The sequence below is a fragment of the Rhea americana genome, unplaced genomic scaffold (genome assembly GCF_003343005.1).
Source record: "Rhea americana isolate MKP2758 unplaced genomic scaffold, rheAme1 scaffold_51, whole genome shotgun sequence".
Classification (NCBI taxonomy): domain Eukaryota; kingdom Metazoa; phylum Chordata; class Aves; order Rheiformes; family Rheidae; genus Rhea; species Rhea americana.
The window spans coordinates 858,366-881,690 of NW_028186657.1; the positions used below are offsets into that span (position 1 = coordinate 858,366).

The following is a 23,325-nucleotide window of genomic DNA, read 5'->3' on the forward strand; positions in this document are numbered from 1 at the left end:
GTGACCAGAAAAGTAAAAGGCACCATGACAACCTCATCCATTCTAGGTCTGCAGAATATGCCCACATTCCTGATGCCGTGCAACCGGTGCAAAAATGACCAGAAAACTTACTGCACAGAGTGAGGAATTTGTGCTTCAGACACACATGAAACGGCTCTGTCCCCTTTAGAGGTTGTACTGAACTGAGCCTGTCTTGTCATGAACACCATCATTAGTGAACTCCATCCATGTAACTTCCTGGAAAAGTACCTTTTTACAAGCAAATGAAGCAGACCTAGCAGTATTTAAAAATCCTGCTGAGAGAAAAAAGACCTTGTTRTTATCCCGTATTAACCATAATTTCTGTTCTTGTCAAGCAGCTGCTTGGCCATTGGCCCTGTGTTTGCCAAAGCAAGGTCAGAGAACTTCTTTCCATATACTAATTGRGAAAATTACAGTGGCTTTTGTTACTAGTGGGTTCAGGTGGTTTGTAAGGGCGAGCCCATCAGCTGGAACGTGCCTAGTGTAGGTACTTGCTGGAGAGCCAGGGGATTGAGATAGCAGGCTGAGACATCTGCACCCATGGTCCACTGAGGTGAGGAGCTACCAAGCTATATCATTATCTGAGCCAAAATATGGTATAAACTCGCCATGAGAAATAATAGAGATAAAACTCTAAGTTAAAGATGACAAAATCCTGTTTCTCCATTCGAGTCAACTCTGTTCAGAAACTATGGCAATCTCAATTACACATGCAAATATGGTAAAGAACAAGTACTCCTTCATTTCTTAGTGTCCAGGACTTAGAAATGTCTCAGTATTTCAGACCATTTCTGAAGGGAAGAAACTTCTAAAGTATTGCACACTCTGCCTTCATGTATCTTTTGTTATCTTTAGATTATTGAGGAAATACAGCAAGGTTAACTGAAGAAAAGAGAGATAGAGAGGAAGGTTCTCTTGAAATTAGGTAGTTTCAGAAAATCATAATTAAGCAGTGAGATACATTATTTCCTCAAGAGAACAAAACAATTCCCATCTCCTGTGTAAGTCTGTAACTTGGCTCTTTTTTTTTTTCTTTTTCTCTCTTTTTTTTTTAAATCATTTAACATATACTGTAGAACAATTCCAAATCAGTTCTAACAAGTCTTGGCTGAACTAAGAATGCCTTGCTTAGCCTCAGGAAATCATTGTGCTAAGACTATTCTTATATTTAAATACAACATACTGTTGATAAATAACACTTCAATAATCTTGGAGTGTAGGTATTGTCTGATACACTTTTATGTAGGGTGGTAAAGGTTTGTATTTCCAAAGTTGCAGTCAATTAAAAGTGAGAGTTCAACTACGTGTTGTTCTTCAAAAACCAGCTTTGAAAGTAATACTTTCTGATGGCTAAAATATGGGTTGAATGTACTTTGTCAGGTAACAGGGTGTGTTAAGAATCACAGAATCAGTAAGGTTGGAAGGGMCCTCTGGAGATCATCTAGTCCAACCTCCCCGCTCAGCAGGGTCACCTAGAGCATGTTGGACAGGGTTGCAGCCAGGTGGACCTTGATTATCTCCAGAGAAGGAGACTCCACAACCTCCCTGGCCAACCTGTTCCAGTGCTCCATCACTCTTACMGTGAAGAAATTCCCCCTCATGTTCAGGCAGAACTKCCTGTGGTTCARTTTCTGCCCATGCATCAGGACAATTGTGGAATTGCAGCTAATGTGGTTTTGGTTGCAAAGGACAGGCATTCTGCTGACAGAATCTGCAATAATCTTGGCTCCTTTTTAGATCTATCATGTTTTAGGTTCTGAAAATGTCATATACAAGAGATGCAAAAGATTATGATGTTCATGAAATCTGTTTCATACAAATCCAGTATAGAGGAATTTAATTTTGTTGATGGCAATGTCTGAACAGAGAAGGGAAGCTATAATTGATGTAAAGTTATTAGTCCAAATAATGTTCAGCTATTCCTTTGTTAATTCTATTCTTGATGAAAAAAAGAGAGAGAGCACGACCTGAAACAAATCAGCAACTGTTGATTTACGTCATTCCTTGACTTGAATTTAAACTCTTTGTAGAGTTCTGGATAAGTCATATGTATATCATGTTCTGCACTGCAGATATATTTCTTTCTTAACTGTTGAAGTTTACTTAAAAGATACAGGCCTTTTTTTTTTGCTTTAGTTGAGGTCATCAGTCTGAGCTAATTGACTTTTTGGGGAAATAAAGTTTACCGAAGAATATATTTCACAAAATTTCTAAAAATCTGTTTCTCTTTTCTGTCCTGCTGCTAGTGTCATGACTTTGAAAGAAGAGCTGGTTCCACCTTGGATTCTTGATTCTGACAATCTATTCAAAATCTGTCCCGTATGAATGAGACAGCTCTGATGCATGAAAATGTTCTTGTTTGCCTCCCTCAGACTTATGGACAAAATTGAAATCAACCATGAAAATGTTTTAACAATGTAACCATGAAAATGCGTTAGAATTTACTGTGTTGAATAGAATGTTGTGGTAATTTCTGTGTTCTGACATGTTATTGGGTTCTTCTCTTCACTCATGTTTACCTTCTGCTTCTCCCGTGCACTTGGATTATACTTTGATTTTCAACAATAACAGAGCATGTGAACAGTTTTATAAATTCAATCACAAAATGTACAATCTGTATTATTCTGCATTATTCCTTGAAATCAAGTCATGTTCAAACACTCTAAACTGGTATTTACTTTTGTTTTTGTATCTATAGTTAGAGTTTAAAAGCAAGCTCAAAACATATTTCAAGTTTCATTATGCATATTCCCTAGAAGATTGTAGGTAATCATAATTCTCTTACAGGATTCTTTCTATTTTTGATTTTCAGCAGCAAAAAAACTCTAATCTGCTACCAAACTTCATGAATCTTTTATTTCCTGTTTCTCTAGCAGGTTTATTTCTGTTGTCCCCTGATCAGCCCTGTAGTCCAGCTGCAGTGTATGCAACTTAGCTTGACTGCTAGTTGGAGAACCCAGATTCTTATTTCATATGCATGAAATAATATGCTTTAGGACTCTGTGATTGTTACAGTTTGTTGTTGTGTTTTGTTTTTGTTTCCTTCCTTCCTGAGTGATGGCCCTTGCATGATAAGGACCTTTTGTTTTGCAGTATTGGGTAAGGTGCTTTTCATGAGTGCCTCACTAAGTGTGACCATTTTCTATTGCATTCAAACCTTTTCAGAGAAAGTGACCCTATTTTATAAGTAAAATCATCTTTAAAAAGTCTGTGTCCTTCTCAAAGATAGACTGATTATGAACTACCTTGCATACAAAGCAAATATCATAAGATACTGAGCACTGAACTTATGTATTACCTGTATTACTTTGTCCTCTTTCTTATGCTGGTCATGGTGCACGAGACAGCAGTGAGGCTCTTGCATGCCTCTCGGTGGGCTGCTTGTATTTCTGTAACCAGCCCATTACCGCCTAGGTGCAGAAATTGCCACCTGCCCACGCTCTTTATCCAGCTGTGGGATCAGCAGTCACCTTAAGCTGCAAGTAAAGCTGCTATTTACATAAGGAATTTGGGTAATCTTAATTTTATTTTAAAAATTTGCTTTATGTATATTTATATGTTTAAAAACTATATATAAAACAAGAATTGCCATGTGAAATGTTTGAATTATGTGAGTCCCTGTGCACATATCTATTATGTTATTAATTTTATTAATTTTATTTTAAAAAATACATTTAAATTTGTTTTCTGAATGAATTCACTGGACATTGTACATGACATGATACGCATCTTCACTCTTTGCTTCTGTTTTTATAGACGGCTATACAACGGATGACATTGAATTTTACTGGCGTGGGGGTGATAATGCAGTTACAGGAGTGACAAAGATCGAACTGCCACAGTTCTCCATTGTAGACTACAAGCTTATCACCAAGAATGTTGTTTTCTCTACAGGTTTGTGGAGGGGAAGTTAAACAGGGAACTCACTGGGAAGAGTTTTAGAAATGGGTTAATCCTCAATGTGCAATGCAGGATCTGAGCAAGAATTTCAGAAACAGGAATAAATTAGAGCAGCAACTGTGAATTTTCAAGGGAGTAATTTTTCTTACAGCTTGCACAGTATATAAGGCTTCACTCATTAACATATGAACAGGATACAATAGACTGTCAGGTTAAGGCCCAGTCAAATATGCTGTATTTTCTGTTTTCTTATGAAAACTGATTAAACCAGCTGTGCACTTCAGTGCCCTAATTCCAACAAGAAATAACACAACTTATAGGAAATCTTTCTTTTACTATTTCCAGATGTTGGTTGTGCCAAGCTGTGGAGGTTTCAGGTTAATTGTTCTACCTTCACTCCAGAAGCTTTCAAACCCTGGTTCAGCAGGATTTGTAATTGTGTGTGCTAGCAAGCATATGACTTTCTGAAAGCTGAGAAGGTGCTATGGGAGGAGTGGAAAATGAGATAGAATTTCTTTTAAAAAAATAAGCAAACAAAAACCCAGCTAGAACCTTTCAGCAACACATTGAATCATACAACAGAGAAAAAAGTTGGGATATTRCTATTTGATGTTCTCTTCTTACTCTAGAAAGCTGCTAGTTTTGTTCAGAATTTAAAAAGACCCCAAAATTCACCTTCTAGCTACAGCCCTCCTGTCTTTGGAGGGGGGAATATATAAGGATTGTGCAGCCCAGATTCCTCAAAATCAAGCAGAAGTGGGACTTGAATGCATAGTCATTGCTAGGCTTCTGTTTCCATACTCCAAAATATTTCTCCTGTCCTGTGCCGAAGGGGAAGTGTTGCRTTGCCTGAAGAGGAGGCTAGAGGAGGAGGTGCACCATAGCTGTACCACAGCTTGCAAAGGAAGAAGCATTTGTACGCTTTGRTGTTCTGAAGCATATGAATATTTTGACTGTGGATCATGGAATACTATGATTATCAGCAGATGTGGATATAGCAGCAGCCTTGTACCCTTAGAATAAAACACCATTTAGTTCTAGTTCTTATTAGAAATTCTGTGCTTGATTATACTGGATCTTTCAATTCTATTTGCTCTGTGCTACATGAAACAATAAAACTGAAATGACAGGAGAATGTTTTCAGGCTTTATACAAATAAATTATGGCCATACCAAATATTCTCTTTTAGGTGCCTACCCAAGGCTGTCTCTCAGCTTTAAACTTAAGAGAAACATTGGTTACTTCATTCTGCAGACCTACATGCCTTCTATTCTGATCACTATCCTGTCCTGGGTTTCTTTCTGGATTAATTATGATGCTTCAGCTGCAAGAGTTGCTTTAGGTAGGCATTTTTACACATCTCATGCAGCRTGTGTTAGCTCAGTGCTTTTTCTTGCTTCTGGCATAGTAGATAGTGCATGATTTGAAAAATAGATGTTAGATCTTTTTATGTCTAGCTTGTTAAGCTTTGTACTATTTGAATCAGCATTTAAATCATCACAATTTAAATAAAAATTAAAGTGATTTCATGTCTGAATTAGCTAACTGTATAATCATTGTAACCAGAATTAGCCTAATTGTTCTGTTGTTGTTTTATTGCTTGTTCTTCATCTAAAGAGAATGCATTTACTTTGCTTTTGCTCATGGCAGTCCAGAATACACATTCAGCACTGTAGTGTGGAATATAAATTACTTTTCCTTTCAGGTATGAATTAAATAAAGTTTTACTACGGTTGTATAACTAATTTTGCCTTAAATATAAATAGAGATTTTTCTTTCCATTCTGTTATCTTACATTTTAAAAGCAAAACCATTTYGCTAATTAATCTCTAGAGTACTATTTTATATTTCATCACTAATCTCATGTGTGTTTGTTTATATTCTGCCCCTCATCAGAGGATCCAAGCATGTTACAAAAATAAATATAAGTATCTATTGCCAAACTTTGCATAAATCAGTCCAGTTTCTGCAAGTGCATCTTTAATATGGATAAAATGCGTAAATCACCATAGAAGACACGGTTGAGAATTTTACATTTTTTAGCTTTATAATATACAGTTGAATTCTACCAGGCCTTTTTATGTAGCATTTTCCTTCAGGCCTGAAGACAGTGTAAAAGTGCTGGAGGAAAGCAAGATACAGTGACTCTAGGCTGGTAATTTATAACAGAGACCCTTAGAAAAGGTTGCAGTTAACCAGTTAGCAAGTGTACTTGTAGGATGCAACTGCTGTCTGTTTGGTTGAACACAATATATTATGGGTACAATTTTTTGCTGTACAAAAAAAAAAAGAGAGGGGGGGAATAGGAACAGATGTGAGATTTTTTTTTTTTTCCACCTGAAAAACTAGAACTTTTTCAGGACTAGCATTTGAATATTACAAGCTGTAATGCTAGAAAATTAACACGAATTTGATCAATAGAATTGTCAATCTTTTTCCAGGAATCACAACTGTGCTCACAATGACAACCATTAACACCCATCTTCGAGAAACGCTTCCCAAAATTCCATACGTGAAAGCCATTGACATGTACCTCATGGGATGTTTTGTCTTCGTTTTCATGGCTCTGCTGGAGTATGCCTTGGTCAACTACATCTTCTTTGGCAGGGGACCCCAGCGTCAAAAGAAAGCAGCAGAGAAAGCTGCCAGTGCCAACAACGAGAAGTTGCGAATGGATGTCAATAAGGTAAATTGAAGCAAGGATATATTTTTAGGCTTGCATGGTGGCCAAAGCAGACTTTGACTTCTGCCAGATAGAGCTTTAGAATGTAATTTCTTGTTGAAAATGGAGTTGGAATTATTATGATTTTGTTTTCTCAGTCAGAATGTAGAGTTAAATATGTCTAACCTGTCTGTAAGGAACAAATCCAAAATGATGGCTATAGCTGATATTCTGGCAAGAGCTGTATGGAACATAACTCTAACCTACTTTCATGAACCTTCTATCCGGATGACCTGGATAAGAAATATTTGCTAAGGAGATGTCTCAAATTTGAAAAGTTTTCRTATTTTCAACATATAACAGCCCAGRATATTGTTGAATGAATGAGAAACTGCCTACAGTTAAAGCATCAACYTTCTATGCACTTAATTCTGAGTCTGAAAATGGTCCCCTTGGGATAGAGAGTTGAGGCAGGAAATGCCAAGATGCATGCTTTTGGAAGTAGTGTCTGTTAATGAAAATGAAGCACTTATCATAAAGCACTTGTTGTTTTTCACTTTGACTATTTTGGATGTATTTCACACAGTGGCAAATCTGGGCTGAATGCTAAAATTTTTCTCAGTGTGAAATGTATAAACTTTCACACATGCAAAAATACAAAGTTAAATGAAGTTAAATTCTGAACTTTTTTTTCTTTGGTAAGGGAAGCTTCTCAAAGTCTCAATTCAGCATGATACACCAAGGTTTAAATAAAACAAAAGCAGTATCTAAAATATCTAAAACAAACAAACAAAAAGTAAGTGCTTTTTTGTGAGTGAAAACGTAAGTTTCATACAGCTCCGGTGGTGGAATTTCTCATTGTTTGTTCAAAATTTCTGCACTGATGTTGTGTGCCTATGGACAGAGGCAGGAACAACAAAAAATTTCATTACCAGTTGATAGCATAAAACAGTTATAATTTTACAGTTTATGGAGTTTATAGTCTTTTAAATTAAGGGATTATATTTTCTTGACTTGGATCTCATGCATTCACTAATTTRTTTTTTTCTTTTAATTTGAGAGAAGCGTGTTTTAATGAACAAAGGTAAATGCGGAGTGATGAGATTAATTTTGATGATATAGTATCATAGATGAGCTCATTCACCTTTTATGATTCTAATGTCCATAAAAACTCTAATTTAAAAGCAAAWTTTTTTTATTGGTGATTCTTCAACAATGTAAATATATTTCAAGATTTTATTTAATTTGTCCAAGTTATATTTTAAAAAGTTTTTTTTTGTTTATTTTTTTTTTTTACTTTAGACAGAGCTATTCACTTAGAAATCCTACAAGTTATTTTGTGGGACTAGATCTGCATTTACTTAAGATCTTTGCACTGACATCAGTGGAAAGTTTGAGGTCTGTAAGTGTCAGTGTGTCATCGGAGCCTCTAGTTGGGGTATATTTTTGTAATACTGTTTCACTTGTGATATTCTCTGCATACTTATTCATACAATAGCTCTATCAGCCATTTAATGGAATAACTAGTCTAGTACCAAATTGGCTATTTTGTTAATAATTTAAAACTAGAATTTGAAAGCACTAAGTAGTGTACCAGTCTAATCCAGTAAGAAGAGTAAATTAATTCCTGTATCTGCTGCTGCAGCTCACCAGATCACAGAATTAATATGGAATATACTAGGAATAAATTTACATTATTTGTTTTTTTAATGTTGAGCCTTTTGCCCAACATAATATAGCAGGCCAGCGTGGTTCATAAGGTTCATCAGTTCTGCTCCGGAATCCAGATGTGGTCTGATCTGATAATCAGGTTCGCAATCCCTTAAGCAATATATAGTGAATCAAATAGGAGAGGATCAGAAAAGAGTGATCAGAGAACATCGTCCTGCCTATAGACTGCTTTGGGAATGAGGAAAGGAACTGACTCATGCTCTTTGACTTACAGTGAGAAAACAGATTCGTTTAATGGATGTGACTATTTTATCTATGAAGGGGGGCAAATATTATATAACTGTTTTCATGCACAAGAGCCAGAAATGGGTCATAATTGCAGAATTTGGTTCAGATACAGGTTTTCATTAGGAATAGGACCTAACTTACATTCTATCCTTAATTAGATCCAGCACTGATGAACTGATTTTACTAAACGTGTAGCCCTTTGTGAGATTACTAAATTCCTTTTATATTGCTACATGGAATACTGTGAAATTATGCTTGTAGCTTCAGATACTATGTGAGAAAATATTAGTGCTGTAAGAAATAAACCTCAAAACATGAGGATCAAAATTTCCTCTATACAGCTGTTACTATATTCAGCATTGACAGTCTGCTGAAGAGGAGGATGAATAGTTACTAGAACTGCTGCCTGCAGTGTAGTGTCTTTGCTTAGATGCTATAGGCCAGCATATCTGTAGTAGGCTACCACAGACCTTAACACCAGTTTTTCACAYGCCCTCTTACAGCTTTTCAAAGCAGCAGGGGATGGGGAGAAGAGAAATGCTGATTAGTGCTTCCATTCACAGCTACTTGTAAAATCAAGGTCGAAGTTAATGCATGCTCCTTTGTGCTGTGGAAGTCTCTGCAGTAGGGAGAGATTTGAAGGCTGGCAGAGGCACTGGTGCCCTGTCAGGTTTTGCTCCATGCTATCCGGAAGATACCTTAAAGCCTAAAAGCCAAAAGACCAGTACAGAAGCACAGCAGAAGCTGCTCTTGAGTGTCCACGATATCCGCTGAATCCCATGTAATTTCTTGGAAATTTGATGACTCAGGAGGAGAATGTCCTGTTTTTTCCACCCAGCAAACCATCAGGTTGGCTGCAGGGCTTCCCCTGAGCTATTCCAGAGGGGAAGTGTGGCCAAACCTTTTGTTAAATTTCAYGCTGTACTTGTGTCATATGCTAAGGCATGTATGTGTTTTTTTGGATCTTAATATAACATAAAATGGTAATTTCACATAATCCCTCCTTTTCAAAGAATATTGGCTCTATTTAAAATAGAGAAAAGAGGAGAGGCAAATGGGCAAGGGGAGATGCTAGAGGGAAATCTTGATTTACTCTTTGCATTCTAAAATGTAAGTAATAAAATTAGGGAGAAACARAAAGCATATAAAAGTCAAGGAAGACTCAGACTCAATTACCAGCAAACATGTTATCATATGTTTGTTAAATCATAGTGGGCTCTTTTTTCTTTTTTTTTTCTTTTCTTTTTTTTTGTGATGACTTCAGGTTAAAGTGGCTGTGTACATGATCATTCCACCGTGAAGCTTTCCAGGCTGCACTCAGCAGTTTACCCTTTAGTCTAATTCTAATCATCTTTTGCTTTGGTCAAGGCTAATTGTTTTCTCTATAAACAAAGTCATACAGTTGCTTACAGGTAAGTCATCTTACCTGAGCTTTCTTCTTTTTCGAGACACCCCTCAGTTATTTGTAGATAGCATTCACATCAGTTTGTCACTTCTCTCTTTGAAGCCTATTCTATTATTTCTTCAAATACCTTTATTATCTTGCTAGTCTCCAATTTTTGATTCTTTCTTTGTAGTGAAGGGCACAGTATTGCAGGTGTACACGTAAAGATGAGTAAACTTCGGAGTATTATATTTCTGCTACTTGAGGACCTAATATGTGTCATAAGCTATGGCTTATATACTCTAACCTGGTGTTATAAAGTGTTTTGTTCTATGGACTTCCCTATTTTCAATGGTAATACCAAAGTTCATCAATATCCTTCTGTTCATTTGTGGGCACATTTAATACTACCTTTTATTTAGGCTCAGTTTGTTACAGTTTTTTCCTAAGCCATCCTTATAGCAAAAGAAATACTCTTATATCATTTTGTGCCTTCTTCTGAGTTTGACAGTCACCCGCTATTCATTGAAGCCAATGCAGTGATCCAGTACATTTCCCGTGTGTCTCCCAGATGATTAGCAGACACGCTAAAAAGGCACGGGGCCAAATTCTAACCTCTGGCTCCACAGTGTCATTCAGCTAACTTATTCCCACAGGTAACTGTATCCTCATCCTGTCGTAAGACACTGTGTCCAAGGTTTTACTTTACCGTAACTTTCCTTTCATCTGTTAATTCTGTAATTACATAAATATGTTCTCTGGAAGGATTTGATCTGGAAGCCTCTGTGAGGTTTTTTTCCTTCTAGGTTATAGTAATTCTGATTTATGCTTCCATTAGGGGTGGAAGAAGAAAAAAGCCCAAGCTACCGTGATACAACCCTTCTAGTTTCCTCCTAGACGAAGCCTGGCTTTGTCTTCAAGGAGGTGACTTGTCTAAGCAGGATCTCAGTGTAGAGCCTGCACAATTAAGAAGGATTTCTGAGGTAGACCCCAGCCATTTTAAGAATCTAGCTTAACTTCTATGTCCTAATTCAAATAAATAGTGTTTCATTGCTCTCTCAGTACCAATTTGTTCCCTATAAGTTTCTTCAAAAATTTAGTAGTGAAGGTGTTTTTTTGCTTAATTTTTGGATTTTCTATTATATTGTCGGATCTAATAATTTTGCTTTGCCCCTTTCTTAAATAAAGGTTGACAAGCTGGTACTGTCATCTTGGAATGGAGGCTTGGATGGGTTTGCTGATACTGATTACTGTCTTTGATGTGCCTGATGCATCAAGTTTTGATGCATCTTTTTGTGTTGTTCTGGATTTGCAGTTTGATCACCTCTCAGACTCTTGTTTCTTTTCCACTGTATTCCCCTCTGCAACTAAATTTCCAACCACCCTGCTGTRTGCTTTTGTTACGTCTGTTGGATTCATTGCTGTTTTCTCCACAGATGCTCTAACCCCTTTGATCTAGACTACTACACGCATTTATTGACTTTTCTGGAGGTCTAAGTAAGGTGAAAATACTTTGGACAATCAATGATATCTTTGTGTTCATTATTCTGCATAGATTAGAAAACTGCCTTTATGGCAATGTGGTATTTTAATGGAAATCAGAATTGTCACTGCAAAGAACGTGATAAACATACCGAGTTGAATGGAAGCCTGACTTACGTCCTCTTCCTCCACAAGCTAATGCCTCCTGGGTCTTGCCATCTGTATGTTTGATGAGGGGTGATAATAATGGAAAAACAGAGGTGTGCTGTCCTCTTCCAACGTACCAGAGACTGGAAGAGTGTCAGGCAGCAGAAGGATGATACTGGCCCCAAGTGTGGCTATCAGTTCCTACATCAAGGCTCTTGCTAAAAGAAAAGCTACAGATCCCTCCCTGCACGGAGCACCTTCTCAGGCTTTACGTGGAAATGAATGYGGCTTCTTGCTAGGATATTAGCCAGCCACAGGAGGTGGTGCTTGCRCTTTTTTAATCCAGACTTCAGACCTTACAGAGGTGCTACCAGAGGTATAACAATTTGGTGTATCTTACCTTCAAATTCTAGTGCTATAACTTCCTTAATGAAACATGCATGTTTTTTAGGCTGTGTTTAAATAGTTTCAAAATTATATTTTTTTATATTAGATTAGTTTTAGAATGGTTGTTTTAAGTGGTTACTGTAAATTAACACTTCTTCCAGGTTTTCTTAAGTTTGTTATATATTTGATTTTGCCACTGCACAGAAGTGTGTTCAAATTGTGAATGTATCACTGAATGTTGTTTTGCAATGTATGCAGTTATATTARTAATTGAAACCTAGTAATTTCCAACATACTTTGAAGCACAGGGATGCTGTAAGTATCCAGGTTATATACCTGAAGTACATGATGACRTAAGAATCATAAATAAAATTCTATTGCTAATATTACAATCACGCTGTTCTTAGTATGAGTGTTAATCCAGAAATTTCCCTCTGGAAAAGAGGGGAATATGTCAGCATATTATGCAACACTTTCATTAAACTGTTTATACAGATTTATTCAGCTAAGTTTTTTTAAATAAATGTGAGCTGACATTGCTAACCTCTGCATGTTTAGATAAGAGTTGTTTTTCTGAATGCAAAGACTTTTTTTTWAAAAAAAGAATGTATTTTTAAAACAATGAGTAATTCTTTACTCAGTAGGCTTTGTATTATGTAAGGTATTCAAAGTCAGCATGCCTGGAAGTTAGTGCCTTACAGCTACACAGTGCCAAGTCACAACCAAGAGAAACCATCAACCTAATGAACTTTTTCTATCAGAAACTGGGCTAGCAAGTAGAGAACATGGGAATTTAATGAGATTGAAAAACATGTTACTAAATTTGAATCACAATAGAAATATTCTCTAGAAGAATTAACGTGGGGCTCAGGGAGCTAAGATAGTTAAAACAAATATACTGCTGCCCTCCTGATCCACTGTTGTTGTACCTGAATTAGCACACAGTTGCCAAAGGAGATAAGATGGCCAGGAAAGAGCAAATAAAAACTTAATCTGCCCTTTAGCTGTATTTAACATTGTACCTTTCTTCCCCTTCAAGGTGGGTTAGCTACGAATTTAGTTTTTCCTGGCAGCTTTCTGACCAAGCAAGAGCCCAGCTTTAACCAGAGAGGCTGAATGGTTTTCCTCTGGTCTCTCGTTTTCAGAGGAGGGAAGCAGCGCGCTCTGAAATGGCATGGAGCCAGCTCAGGTACGGCTTTGCCACCTGCCATTTCCCCTCAGCGGCTGCTCGTTGCAGCTTTCCTAGCTTCTTTTCACCACTTTAACAGTGAATAAGTGGAAAAGCCCCCCCCCTTTTTTTCTCCTCAGTTTTTCCGCTATCATATCTATAACTGGCTCTTTCAAAAAAGAGGAGAGAAACCATACGGAGGAATATGTTTTATTTCAGCCGATGTGAAACTGTTGACATATACACGTGGCCCTTTGCAGGCCACCTTGCAATAGCTTTGGATGGGCTGCAAATGGACAAGGTGGCTCTTCCCAGCTTTCTGACTACGTTGCGTTAACAGGGCTCCAGGCCCAAGCTCCTATGTCCTGCTCCAAAGCGGCGCTTGTTAGCTTAGGCTTGTCTAAAGCTCTTACTTCACCTGTGATTTAGTGTGGGCTTGTCTCCAGCCTGGCCAGTGCACAGCAACCTTTGATCCTGTCTGCCCGAAGCTACCGTGCATTTGGCCCTCCTAGGGACGAGGGATTCACGCAAAGGTACCCAAGACTGATGTCTTCGGTAGAGCTGCACCTTTCACCCTAAGCAGCAGAAGTGCTTCCAGTGTGCAGCACAAGTGAGGAAATAGACGTGACTGTAAGAGCTTCTGGAGAAGAGACAAATACTAAAATGCCTGTGTGTACAGATTCAGGTGATTAAAATTCACAGCATGTTAAAATGCAGCAGCAGCATGAAACTCTCAAAAATTCYGTGTAAAAACTCAGACGCTCACTGCTCTGCGTTGCTGGCGCTTTCAGCAGTGCTGCCACTGTCCCCGTCTCAAAGGACGCTTTCTTCCCGCGGGTCCTGGGCAGGGCTTTGCCCTCCTGTTCGCAGCACAGCTAACGTGGCGTGAGGAGCAAGTCCAAGCCTGGGACAGCRGGTATTCCCCTCACAGGGGCTTATTGAGAGACCTGTAACGAGAGTGGGCATGGATCGTGAAAGCTAATCCTTTCTCCTAAACTTGCATTCTTGCATTATCACAGAGCAACTGCAGCTGAAACAACTAGCAAGGCACAGAGAGCCCTGCTAGCCTCTGACTGTGCTGCTGAAACTGGGAGTTTGATACGAGGGAAATTTGAGGAAGTTCCAGTTTTAGCCTAGAGCGTTTTGCAGAAGCAGTCAGAAGGTGATTTATTTCTGCGATCCATGGTAATATTCCAACTGACATCGGAATAAAGGTCAAGTCAAGTGTGTGAGGTTTTCTCTCTGCAGCCGCGTCCCTTGCAATGCCACATTTAATTACTGTAAGAACAGCATGCACGCACGCCGGTTGTTTATAGCACTTTATCCCTTTTGCTTTTGTAGCCATCTAGAAASCAGCCATCCAGCTGTGACCCTGAACCAAACAAACTTTGGGTTRCAACAAAGAAAGCATTAATGCAATTTATATTATTACTTCAGATTTAGGAAAAATAAGAAACTTACTTCACAAAAAGGCAAATTTATGTTTTTGAAGGAGCTGAACATATTACATACACGTATATTAGATTTAATGAAACAGTAATACTGGGCTGTGAAGAGCCACATTTGTCAGGGAATTCAATGTGCTACGCAGTCTTTTGGATGCTAGCTGCTTTGCCAGAACCCTACACATGAGAAATACTGACACTGGGGGTTAGTTTCTCATATAAGTTAGAAGAAAGGCTAGGATATGGGAAGGGKTGTGCCTGCATTTTTTTATACATATATACACATGCGTATATGTGTGTGTGTGCGTGTGCACGTGTGTATTTATGTATCTTTATATATATATCTATATAAATGTATATAACAAATATAGAAATATATATGTTATTCTCTAGGTACTGTCTGTCATTTATCTCTGTTTGAAATGAAATAGGGTTATATTAAAACACAGAAGGCTAGATCTTCTTCTCTTATGTCTCTTTCTCTTTTTAAAAGTGCGAGAGACTGGAATTTAGTTTTCTTCCCTACTTGTCAAGCTTTCTCCACAAACTTAATGCATCTTTATGCCATGTATAAAAAGCCCTGTATACCAGTTCATGTTCTTGCCCTCAAAATGAACTCAACGTTCTGGTAAATTTAATGCTTCTGGGCTGGTCTGAGGGATGCAACAGTAAAGGTCACACAGCCTAACGCAACATGATTTTCTTCAGGTAATGTTATGTTTGGCCCAGTTTCTGCCCATTTATTTTTGGAGTATTCTGAGTTTCCAGCAGGTAACTGGAAATAAAGGTGTTTAGAAATGGAAGATTTTAGCTTGCATTTTGCTACGTGGAATTCTAAGGTGTTGGACTTCCAGCATACAGYACTTTTAGATAGGAAAAAGACTTTATATTAGTTTTGGTTATTGCATGGAGGGTCTCTTGCTAACTAAAGTACAAGGTAATATAGYCAGATGAGAAGATCTCAAAACCCAATTYCGTTTAGAAGAGGGCTGTTGTGGGAGAGAGTAGTTTGACTTTTATTTCTTCTAGATTTTTTGTATCATAAGGCRTATACAGTATATCTTCGTACGTAATATAAAAATACGCGTGCACACACACGGTCTCATTAACAGCTCTCTTAACTGTGAACAGATCACTCCTCTTGAAATGCATCTTCTGAAACTTCTATAATATTGAACATAGTCGTGTTTTACAAAAACACTTAGCCTATTTGCGTGTTAGTAATCTAGTTCTTCTCTTGTTTCCATAGAAAGTATGAGTGTCAGGAGCAAACTGCACACTGTTGCCAAATAAAGTAATTTTACATTCTTTCCAAAAAAAAAAAAAAAAAAAAAAAAAAAAAAAAAAAAAGTGCTTTCCTAAAGAGTAAGTGCTCTATGTACTTTGTTCAACACGGAATGACAGCAAAATATTGTTCTACAGTCAGGTTCTGTTATATATATATGCCACGTATTTATTATTTAATTATATATATGCAATGTACATAAGTAGAGATATGTTACACACCTACTAGGAGAGTAACATGTCTCCCAATAAATTATCTTTCCTTCATTTTAAATGTGTTCTGAAATCCTCCTCCTATCTATATATTTATATTATTTATATATGTTATATAATACTATAACATCTTATAACTAATCTAACTTCAGAAAATTTAGATTTCCAAGTACAAAGGACCTCCAAAATGTCAGGAAGAAAACAATATTTCAATTTTTATTTGCTGTAGAATTAATGCATGCATCAAAACAACATACATGTAATACAAAATTTGCTATGATACTGAATGTATATTGCATACACAGGGATTTACTTAGAGATAAATCTGAAATGACTAACCATTTTTTGGCAACAAATTTATTTCATTCTTGTCACTCATTTCTAAATGAGTGACAAAATGTTAGCCTCTTCCCAAAACATTAGACTATCAATGTACAAGTGAATCATGCATGAATGTTCTAATTCTGAAAAAAAAAAAAAACTCTACAGATTTTCTGATTATTTTAAAGCAGAACACTATTCTTTTTACTGTAGTAAAGATTAGACCTCTCAGTCCTGCAAAGTCCGTAGCATTGGAGCTCCCAGTATTTCAGGCTTCAAAGCCAGCGCTGAACTCATAATAAGTACATTTCATTGGAAATTCATTGTCAAAAATTAGAAATTCATCCCCCTTTTTTTCACACTGAAAACTTGTCTGTGATTTCCAAGATGACATTAGAAAGTCTGATCCTAAGAGTCTTTTTGCTGAATTAATTTACAATTGGATTTCTCCCCAGTGTTTTATTCAGCCTTTGTCGTTGCTCCCAAAGCCTTGCGCAGCCCTAAGCCTGTTTCTGTCGCTCTTTGAGCAAGGCCCAACAGCCATGCTGCTGGTCTCCCCCGCAGTCGTGATCCTAAACCTGTCGCCACAAGTGAGCATGTTTTATGCAGGTGGTTGAAGCACTGGTAGCCTGCCACACAGTCCACCTTCTGCTTCTAATCTGTCAGTAGCTCGTGCGCCCTTCTGACAAATATTTGCTGTGTAATGCTCTGCATGTTGTATTTGACTTCCTATAAGAAAAATAACATTAATGTGTTTTACAGAAGTCTGTTCTAGAGAAGCATCTGGATGTTCAGAACTCACCATTGTTTTTGCTGTCTAGTTCGTATCTCGAAACCGTAACTATATCTGAATCATAYGTTAGAAATTTTGTTAGTTGTGGTGATGATAAAATGTTCTATACAGTTTTCATCTTTCATGAAACTAATTAAAAAAAGAGGGCACTGAGAAGCTTTCTTACAAGCAATTTTGCTGTGTTTCTGTATTCGATTTTGGGTGACAGCTATGCCTGTTAATGTGTGTTTTGTACAACAATGTAATAGGAGACCATAACTGAAATTTCATGAGATGTGGGTCTTACTTATCGTAGATGGAAGAGAGTACCTCTTGGATATAGGTCTTTCTGGAAGAACCTACTGAAGAAAACGAYTACTTAAAGTATTATCCATGCTGATGACTAATTCACCTATATAGTTTCCCACAGACTAAAATATATACATGCGAATAGAGTAATATTTCAACATCTAAATAAAACCTGTTTTATAAAACAAGTATCTCTCAGGAAGGATCTAGGCTGCCTAATACCTAGTTTCTTAGCCAAATGGTGTCATTTGTTGGACTTCCATTCTGATTGCATTTGCTTTCTCCTGAACTTCTCAGCAGTAAAAAGAGATGTTGCTAAGAATGTATTTTACATTTCAAAAATTTCARTTCTATATAAGTCAATTGATTTATGCTTATTTTCAGTGTTTATGAAATTGGCCATGTAGAAATAAATATTTTCAGGTAGTGCAGGCAGACTTATTTGTTAAATTTTTAAGCTTTCCTAAGAAAATTTTTGATGCATATCTTTAACRTAGTAGAATTTTATTTGTTTCATGGAAGAGTTTTTAAATTATAATCACTTACAAAGAATGTGAGGGGGGGGATGGTGATGATTTTGCAATCTCACGGTGTGAAAAAAAAAAATCTGTACCTGAAATTTCTTAAAGAGAAGRCAACTACTTCTAAATATCATCAATATGAAGTTTATTGAAATCTGCAACCTTTCTTCCTTTTCCTTCCTGATTAGAATTAACCTTAACTACTATTTAATTTCATCATTRTGATATACATTCTTGGGGATTAGAAAATGATTTTTTTTCTTCTTGTTTTATGTTTTTATTTATTGCATTATTCCTGGTTTTCGATGAAGAGTGAAAATCTCATTCTAGATCACAATTCGAGAAGTCATGATTAAGTTTAATATTTATTTAAGTTCCATTAAACTCATACATCTGCTTACATAATGCCCTAAGGAAGGTCATTTCCTGAATCAGAGCCCTCTTTATTGCTTGTGGTCAGCTATATTTGCTGTGCTAAAATGGCAATTGCATGTACAACTTCAAAGCCTTGAATATTCAAAGATATTTCTTTCCTTCCACTTTACTAGAGATTGCATTGGGTTGAATTATCTTAGCCAGAATTGAGGAGGAGGAAGTTGTTTTTCTACAGAATCATAGCATATACTCTACTTTTCTTTTTGGTTGGCTGAAGTGATTTATCTCCCTTTACTCTGAAAAGTCCAAAGATGTGTATGGAGTRTTTTACAAGATGGTTGTTGTAAGCTTCAAGCTGAGGTTGGGACTGGATACCAGTATGCCCTTTTCCCTCTTTGCCCTGTTTTGTGCCATAAGGCATACAGTAGTCCTGATTTTGCACATTTACTTACTTAGTTCAGATTTTTTGAATGCAGTCACATCATGGTTTTTATTCAATGGTGTTGTCAAGTCAAAGACACTTTTCTGTCCTTCATTTTATGTGGCCACTTATTCTGCAATGTCCAAATTATAGAACTTATGCATATGTAATGGATGATAAAGATATGCTTCGAGCTTTCTCCAGAATCCTAGAATTCAACTAAGGAACTGATGATGATGATCAAGAAATCACATGTATCAGAGGGTAAAACTTAATACTTAGGAATCAAATTACAAGTAGYTACAGAAGTGTTAAAGCTCAGTGTCTAGACCTCACATTTTCTCTCCCTTTCTTGTTTTAAAATTCTTTATGGGCTTAGAATCACTTAGAATTTTAGGTTTTAAAAAAGTTCAGATTTWAAAATTAAAAAGATAGATCAAAGTCATTTCGGTAAAAAGTTAGTTTAAAAGATAGTTTTAAAAAGTTTCCGGTTGAACTTATAAGGTTTCTGAGGATTTTCTGACCTGAAACCAAACAAAATAATTTGAAATCACGTGAGCCACATTTTTCTCTCCTCTGACTTCATGCCTTACGGCCTGACCCAAATTTTAGGTGTACAATGTAATYTGAGCCAGTGCACGCTGATGTGGTTTTATAAACAGTTACTTCAGTGCTGGCAGTAAATTCCGTGCCGTACAGACAACAGAAACGCAGGGTTTGTTACRTTCTTAAGAACGTTGTTTCATGTATGGATATTTTGAAAGATTAGGCATTTGTCTTTTATGAGTTCCTACAGCTCTGTCTTAGCAGAATTGCTTTGCATGTCAAGAATGTCCGTATAGCTGTAGGCGGGAGCCATTTTAAAATCATTAATTTTTATTTCCGGAGTGCTTATTCAGCACTCCTACCTTCCTTCCATACCCTGCCTTGGGTAGCCAGCRCAGTCCCCAGAGATCAGCAGTCCCTAAGCAGTAAGGCAAGCCCTGCTAATGGGGTGGAAGATCCCTATTAGGTGTGATGTGCACTTTGGACCTTCAGCTAGTCTTTCTAGATCTACTGTGACTAGAGAAGAATGGGATGTTACTGGTTTTCCAAGTAAAGGTCAGCTGCTAAGGGATGCAGAAGTATACCATAGTTAATATTAAGGTCTTTATCTCTCTAAGAAATTTAATTATGTGCCTAGGCATATATGTTGGTCTTCATTACTAAAGGGATCTTTTTTCTTCCCCTCTTGAGAATGTCAGTTCATGAGACTTACAAATACTGAGACCTAATCTCAGGTGTTAATCTTAGTAATAAACCAGYTACCTCTGCTCTTGCTTTTTGGCTTATCTCACCTTTTTTTTTGGGGGGAGAGAAGGGGGAGGATGGTGGGGGGAGCCTAATGGCACTTTTACTTAACCAAAGACTTTGTAATTTCTGTAGAGTTTTCAACTGTGTTTTGTTTCATCAGATTTTGCAGTCAGAAATTCTAGCTYTCTGTCAATTTTATTCATAGCTTCTGTTCCATTTTGCATTAAAATGATCTGTCAGTACCTGCTTCTAATTGAAGATTAGCTTATAGGTGAAAGTGAATACTAGGAAGTAAAAGTGTGGATATTTTATCTTTTTAATTCATCAGTACAAATGTACCTCCTACTATAAAGCTGTGTTTGGTATAACAGTGGAACATAATCAGCAAGATATTGATTTATTAGATGCTAGTAGTTTGAGAGAAATAACCACCCTGAAAGGATTACTTATGTACATATGTATGTAGGTATGTATGAATGTGGAATTTGTAATTTCATTGTATTTTATAGTTGCTAATGTATTAGTGTAAGAGGAATTCCTCAAGATAGCCATCATTTTGGAGTTTCTAGATAGCAAGAAGACTATGTAACGGTAACATTTCTACACTTTGTATTCCCTTCGTTTGAGGTCATCAAAAAGGTCAATGACTGATTCATGGCCTCTTTTAGGGCTCCAGAGTCAGCTTTTCCTCTGGTTGACCTGGACCTATAACTGAATATCATYTATATCATATATTTTATCATCCACCTTTAAACTGATTAAAAAAAAAAAAAGAAAAAGAAAAAGAAACTCTTGCATGGTTACTGAGTTCCCGTCACTTCTCCTTGACTTTTGCATTCACCTTTTATTTCCATGGCACTTGCTGCTGCTTTTCTTCATCTTCACATCCTCCCTCCCTTCCTTGTCCCTGGGAATTTCTCCATTAAGTTTGAACTCTCCTGTTCACCATGAAGAATCTAGTTCTATGGTTGAACAATCCTTCAGCAACAAGAGATCTTTTTAACCTTCTTCCACCTCCCTTTGAAACCACTTTTACACTTACTTTCCCCCCAGAATAATTTCAACAATTGTTTTCATATCATCATATCTTCCTTGGTCACAGTGACCAGTTGGAAAAAATACATTTACATCACAAAGTTATGTTACCTTGACTAGCAGGGCAAGGCAGTAATAGCACCTCTGAAGCCAGAATACACTTATGCTAATTGTTGGCTTAGAGGTCCCTGTATCTTTTAATTAGTTGTCCTGTTAATACCCTAGAGTGCTTTAATTTTTAAATGACAGATAACAGCTACCTTATCTCTAAGGAAACTGGTCTTGATTTTATTAACTTGCAGGACAGAAGAATAATTGGCACATATCATTGTCCAGAAATGTATTCAACAAAGGTATCTTTCACTGTTTTCTATTTTTTTTTATTTATTTTTATTTTTTTTGTTATCCTCAGGGACGTAAAATTGAGGTCCTGACCACTTGTGGTTTTTATAGAACGGACATCTCAGGCCCAAGCATCTGGCCAAATATTGATTTATGTAACTGTTCTGCCTACCTAACATTCCCCACCACCACTCACCCACCCCATAGTTTCAATTGGCTATAGCATTCTTCATTTCCTCTACTAAAATGTAGTGTACTGTTCTGCACTGTCAGTCACCACATTTCACCTCAGAGGTGATTGCACTTCACGGGCAAGTGAAGTGATTCTTCTTTCTAACGCTTGTAAAGCGCTTTGGGATCCTTTTGAATGGGCGGTGCTGTGTACAGTAAATGTAATTCATTACCATTCTATCTAAGCTTCACTTAGTTACAAAAGCATGTTTTATTTAGAGTTGGGCGAACCTGCTTGATGGGAATAACATTCCCAGCTCTGTCTAATCTGACAATGAACCTTTTGTCAGAGGGTTGTAAAATTAGGTTAACTTCTTTTTTTTATTTATTTATTTATTGTATTTTCACATTCTTTTGTACTTCTGGATTGGACCTTTGAGAGTTCTTCAGATTGGAGGTTTGAAATACCATGAAAAAGACAGTTCCTGTAATGGTCGATCCACTGTTCCGCGTGCAGGAAGGCCAGATTAGTGCTGGAGAAGCACCTGAACTTTATGGTGCTTTCCTGGCCATTCAGACTTGAAGGTTCGCCCATCACTAATTTTTACTGTATTTTGACTTATTTCTTATGAAAAATCCTTGGAATATTGAAAAATGCTGTGCTCCAATTCTGATGTTGTATCAGTGTGGTGTGTGCAGAAGACAACCCTTTCCCTTAGAAGAATGTTCTTAATGTTATTTCTGGCCAGCATCACTAATCTCACTAACTGCTGCCAAGTCTGCCAGATATGTGCAGCAACTTGCTGCCTTAGCAAATTTACCAAGGACAGGTTCCTGGTTAAGTGATTTTATTGTAAGCAGCAGTAACAAAGGAATCAAAGCAAAACATTAACTGAAGGAAAGATGTTAGCTGTACCCTAAAATATGTCTAGATATAAGTCTTAACTGACTAATAGCTCTTCTCATATTTGATGTTCTATAGAAAGTATACRAGTTTGTAAGGAGCACTCAAATTTCTATTATTGTGGCAGATCAGAAGGATAAAATGTTTGGAGTAGAATCATCCTGAGACTTAAGATGTGAACAAATTTGTAGGCACCATAATCTTCCCAGACATAGTATCTTAGAACGCACAGCTTTGAGATGAAAATAACCAAGCTCTAAACTTTGGGGTAAAAACCATTGCATTAGTGGATGYTATGTCAAATTTACCCAATGTCATTATGACTAACATGTCTCTTCTCTTGCTAAGGCTTTGTGACATGATGGAAAATGTAGTTTATAAATGGCTTTGCACCCCCCTTGTAAGATACTTCCCCTATTTGTTTATAAACATTCTTGGAGTCAAGGTATGCCAAGTGCCTACAATTGCTTTTATTTTCAGGATACCAAAAGTCTCTCTTTTTTTTTTGTCTGAGATCTTATGACAAAAATATCAAATAATTTTGATCCCAGACATCTCTAATAATTTTCTGAACGACTGTATTCATTATAGGAAAATATTTGTAAGCCCTCTGGAGAAGTTATATAGACCTATTTGAAAGCTTTTGTTTTTCTTGTTTACTTTTGCTTGTATTACAATAGCTCAAAACTCTGTTTTGCCTAAATTCTGCATAATGCAGATGAGAACTGTTTTGATGGGCTTCCTGGCTACAACCTACTATTTCTTTAACATGCTTTATTTAATGCTGCAATGTTCTGGAAGGAATTTGT

At 36.9% G+C, this 23,325-nt stretch overlaps 1 protein-coding gene across 4 annotated transcripts in view; it reads left to right on the top strand.

The window, feature by feature from the left end:
• The window catches only part of GABRB2 (gamma-aminobutyric acid type A receptor subunit beta2), a 164,833-nt gene that overhangs the window by 136,242 nt on the left and 5,266 nt on the right, over window positions 1–23,325 (top strand). For 2 of the 4 annotated variants that reach the window (XM_085317862.1, XM_085317865.1), the window contains 4 exons: window positions 3,778–3,915; window positions 5,111–5,263; window positions 6,363–6,607; window positions 21,402–21,452. In XM_085317862.1, coding sequence (XP_085173988.1) covers window positions 3,778–3,915; window positions 5,111–5,263; window positions 6,363–6,607; window positions 21,402–21,452 — 587 coding nt within the window. The remainder of the gene's footprint in view (window positions 1–3,777; window positions 3,916–5,110; window positions 5,264–6,362; window positions 6,608–21,401; window positions 21,453–23,325) is intronic. The other 2 variants (XM_085317863.1, XM_085317864.1) reach the window with 2 other exon arrangements.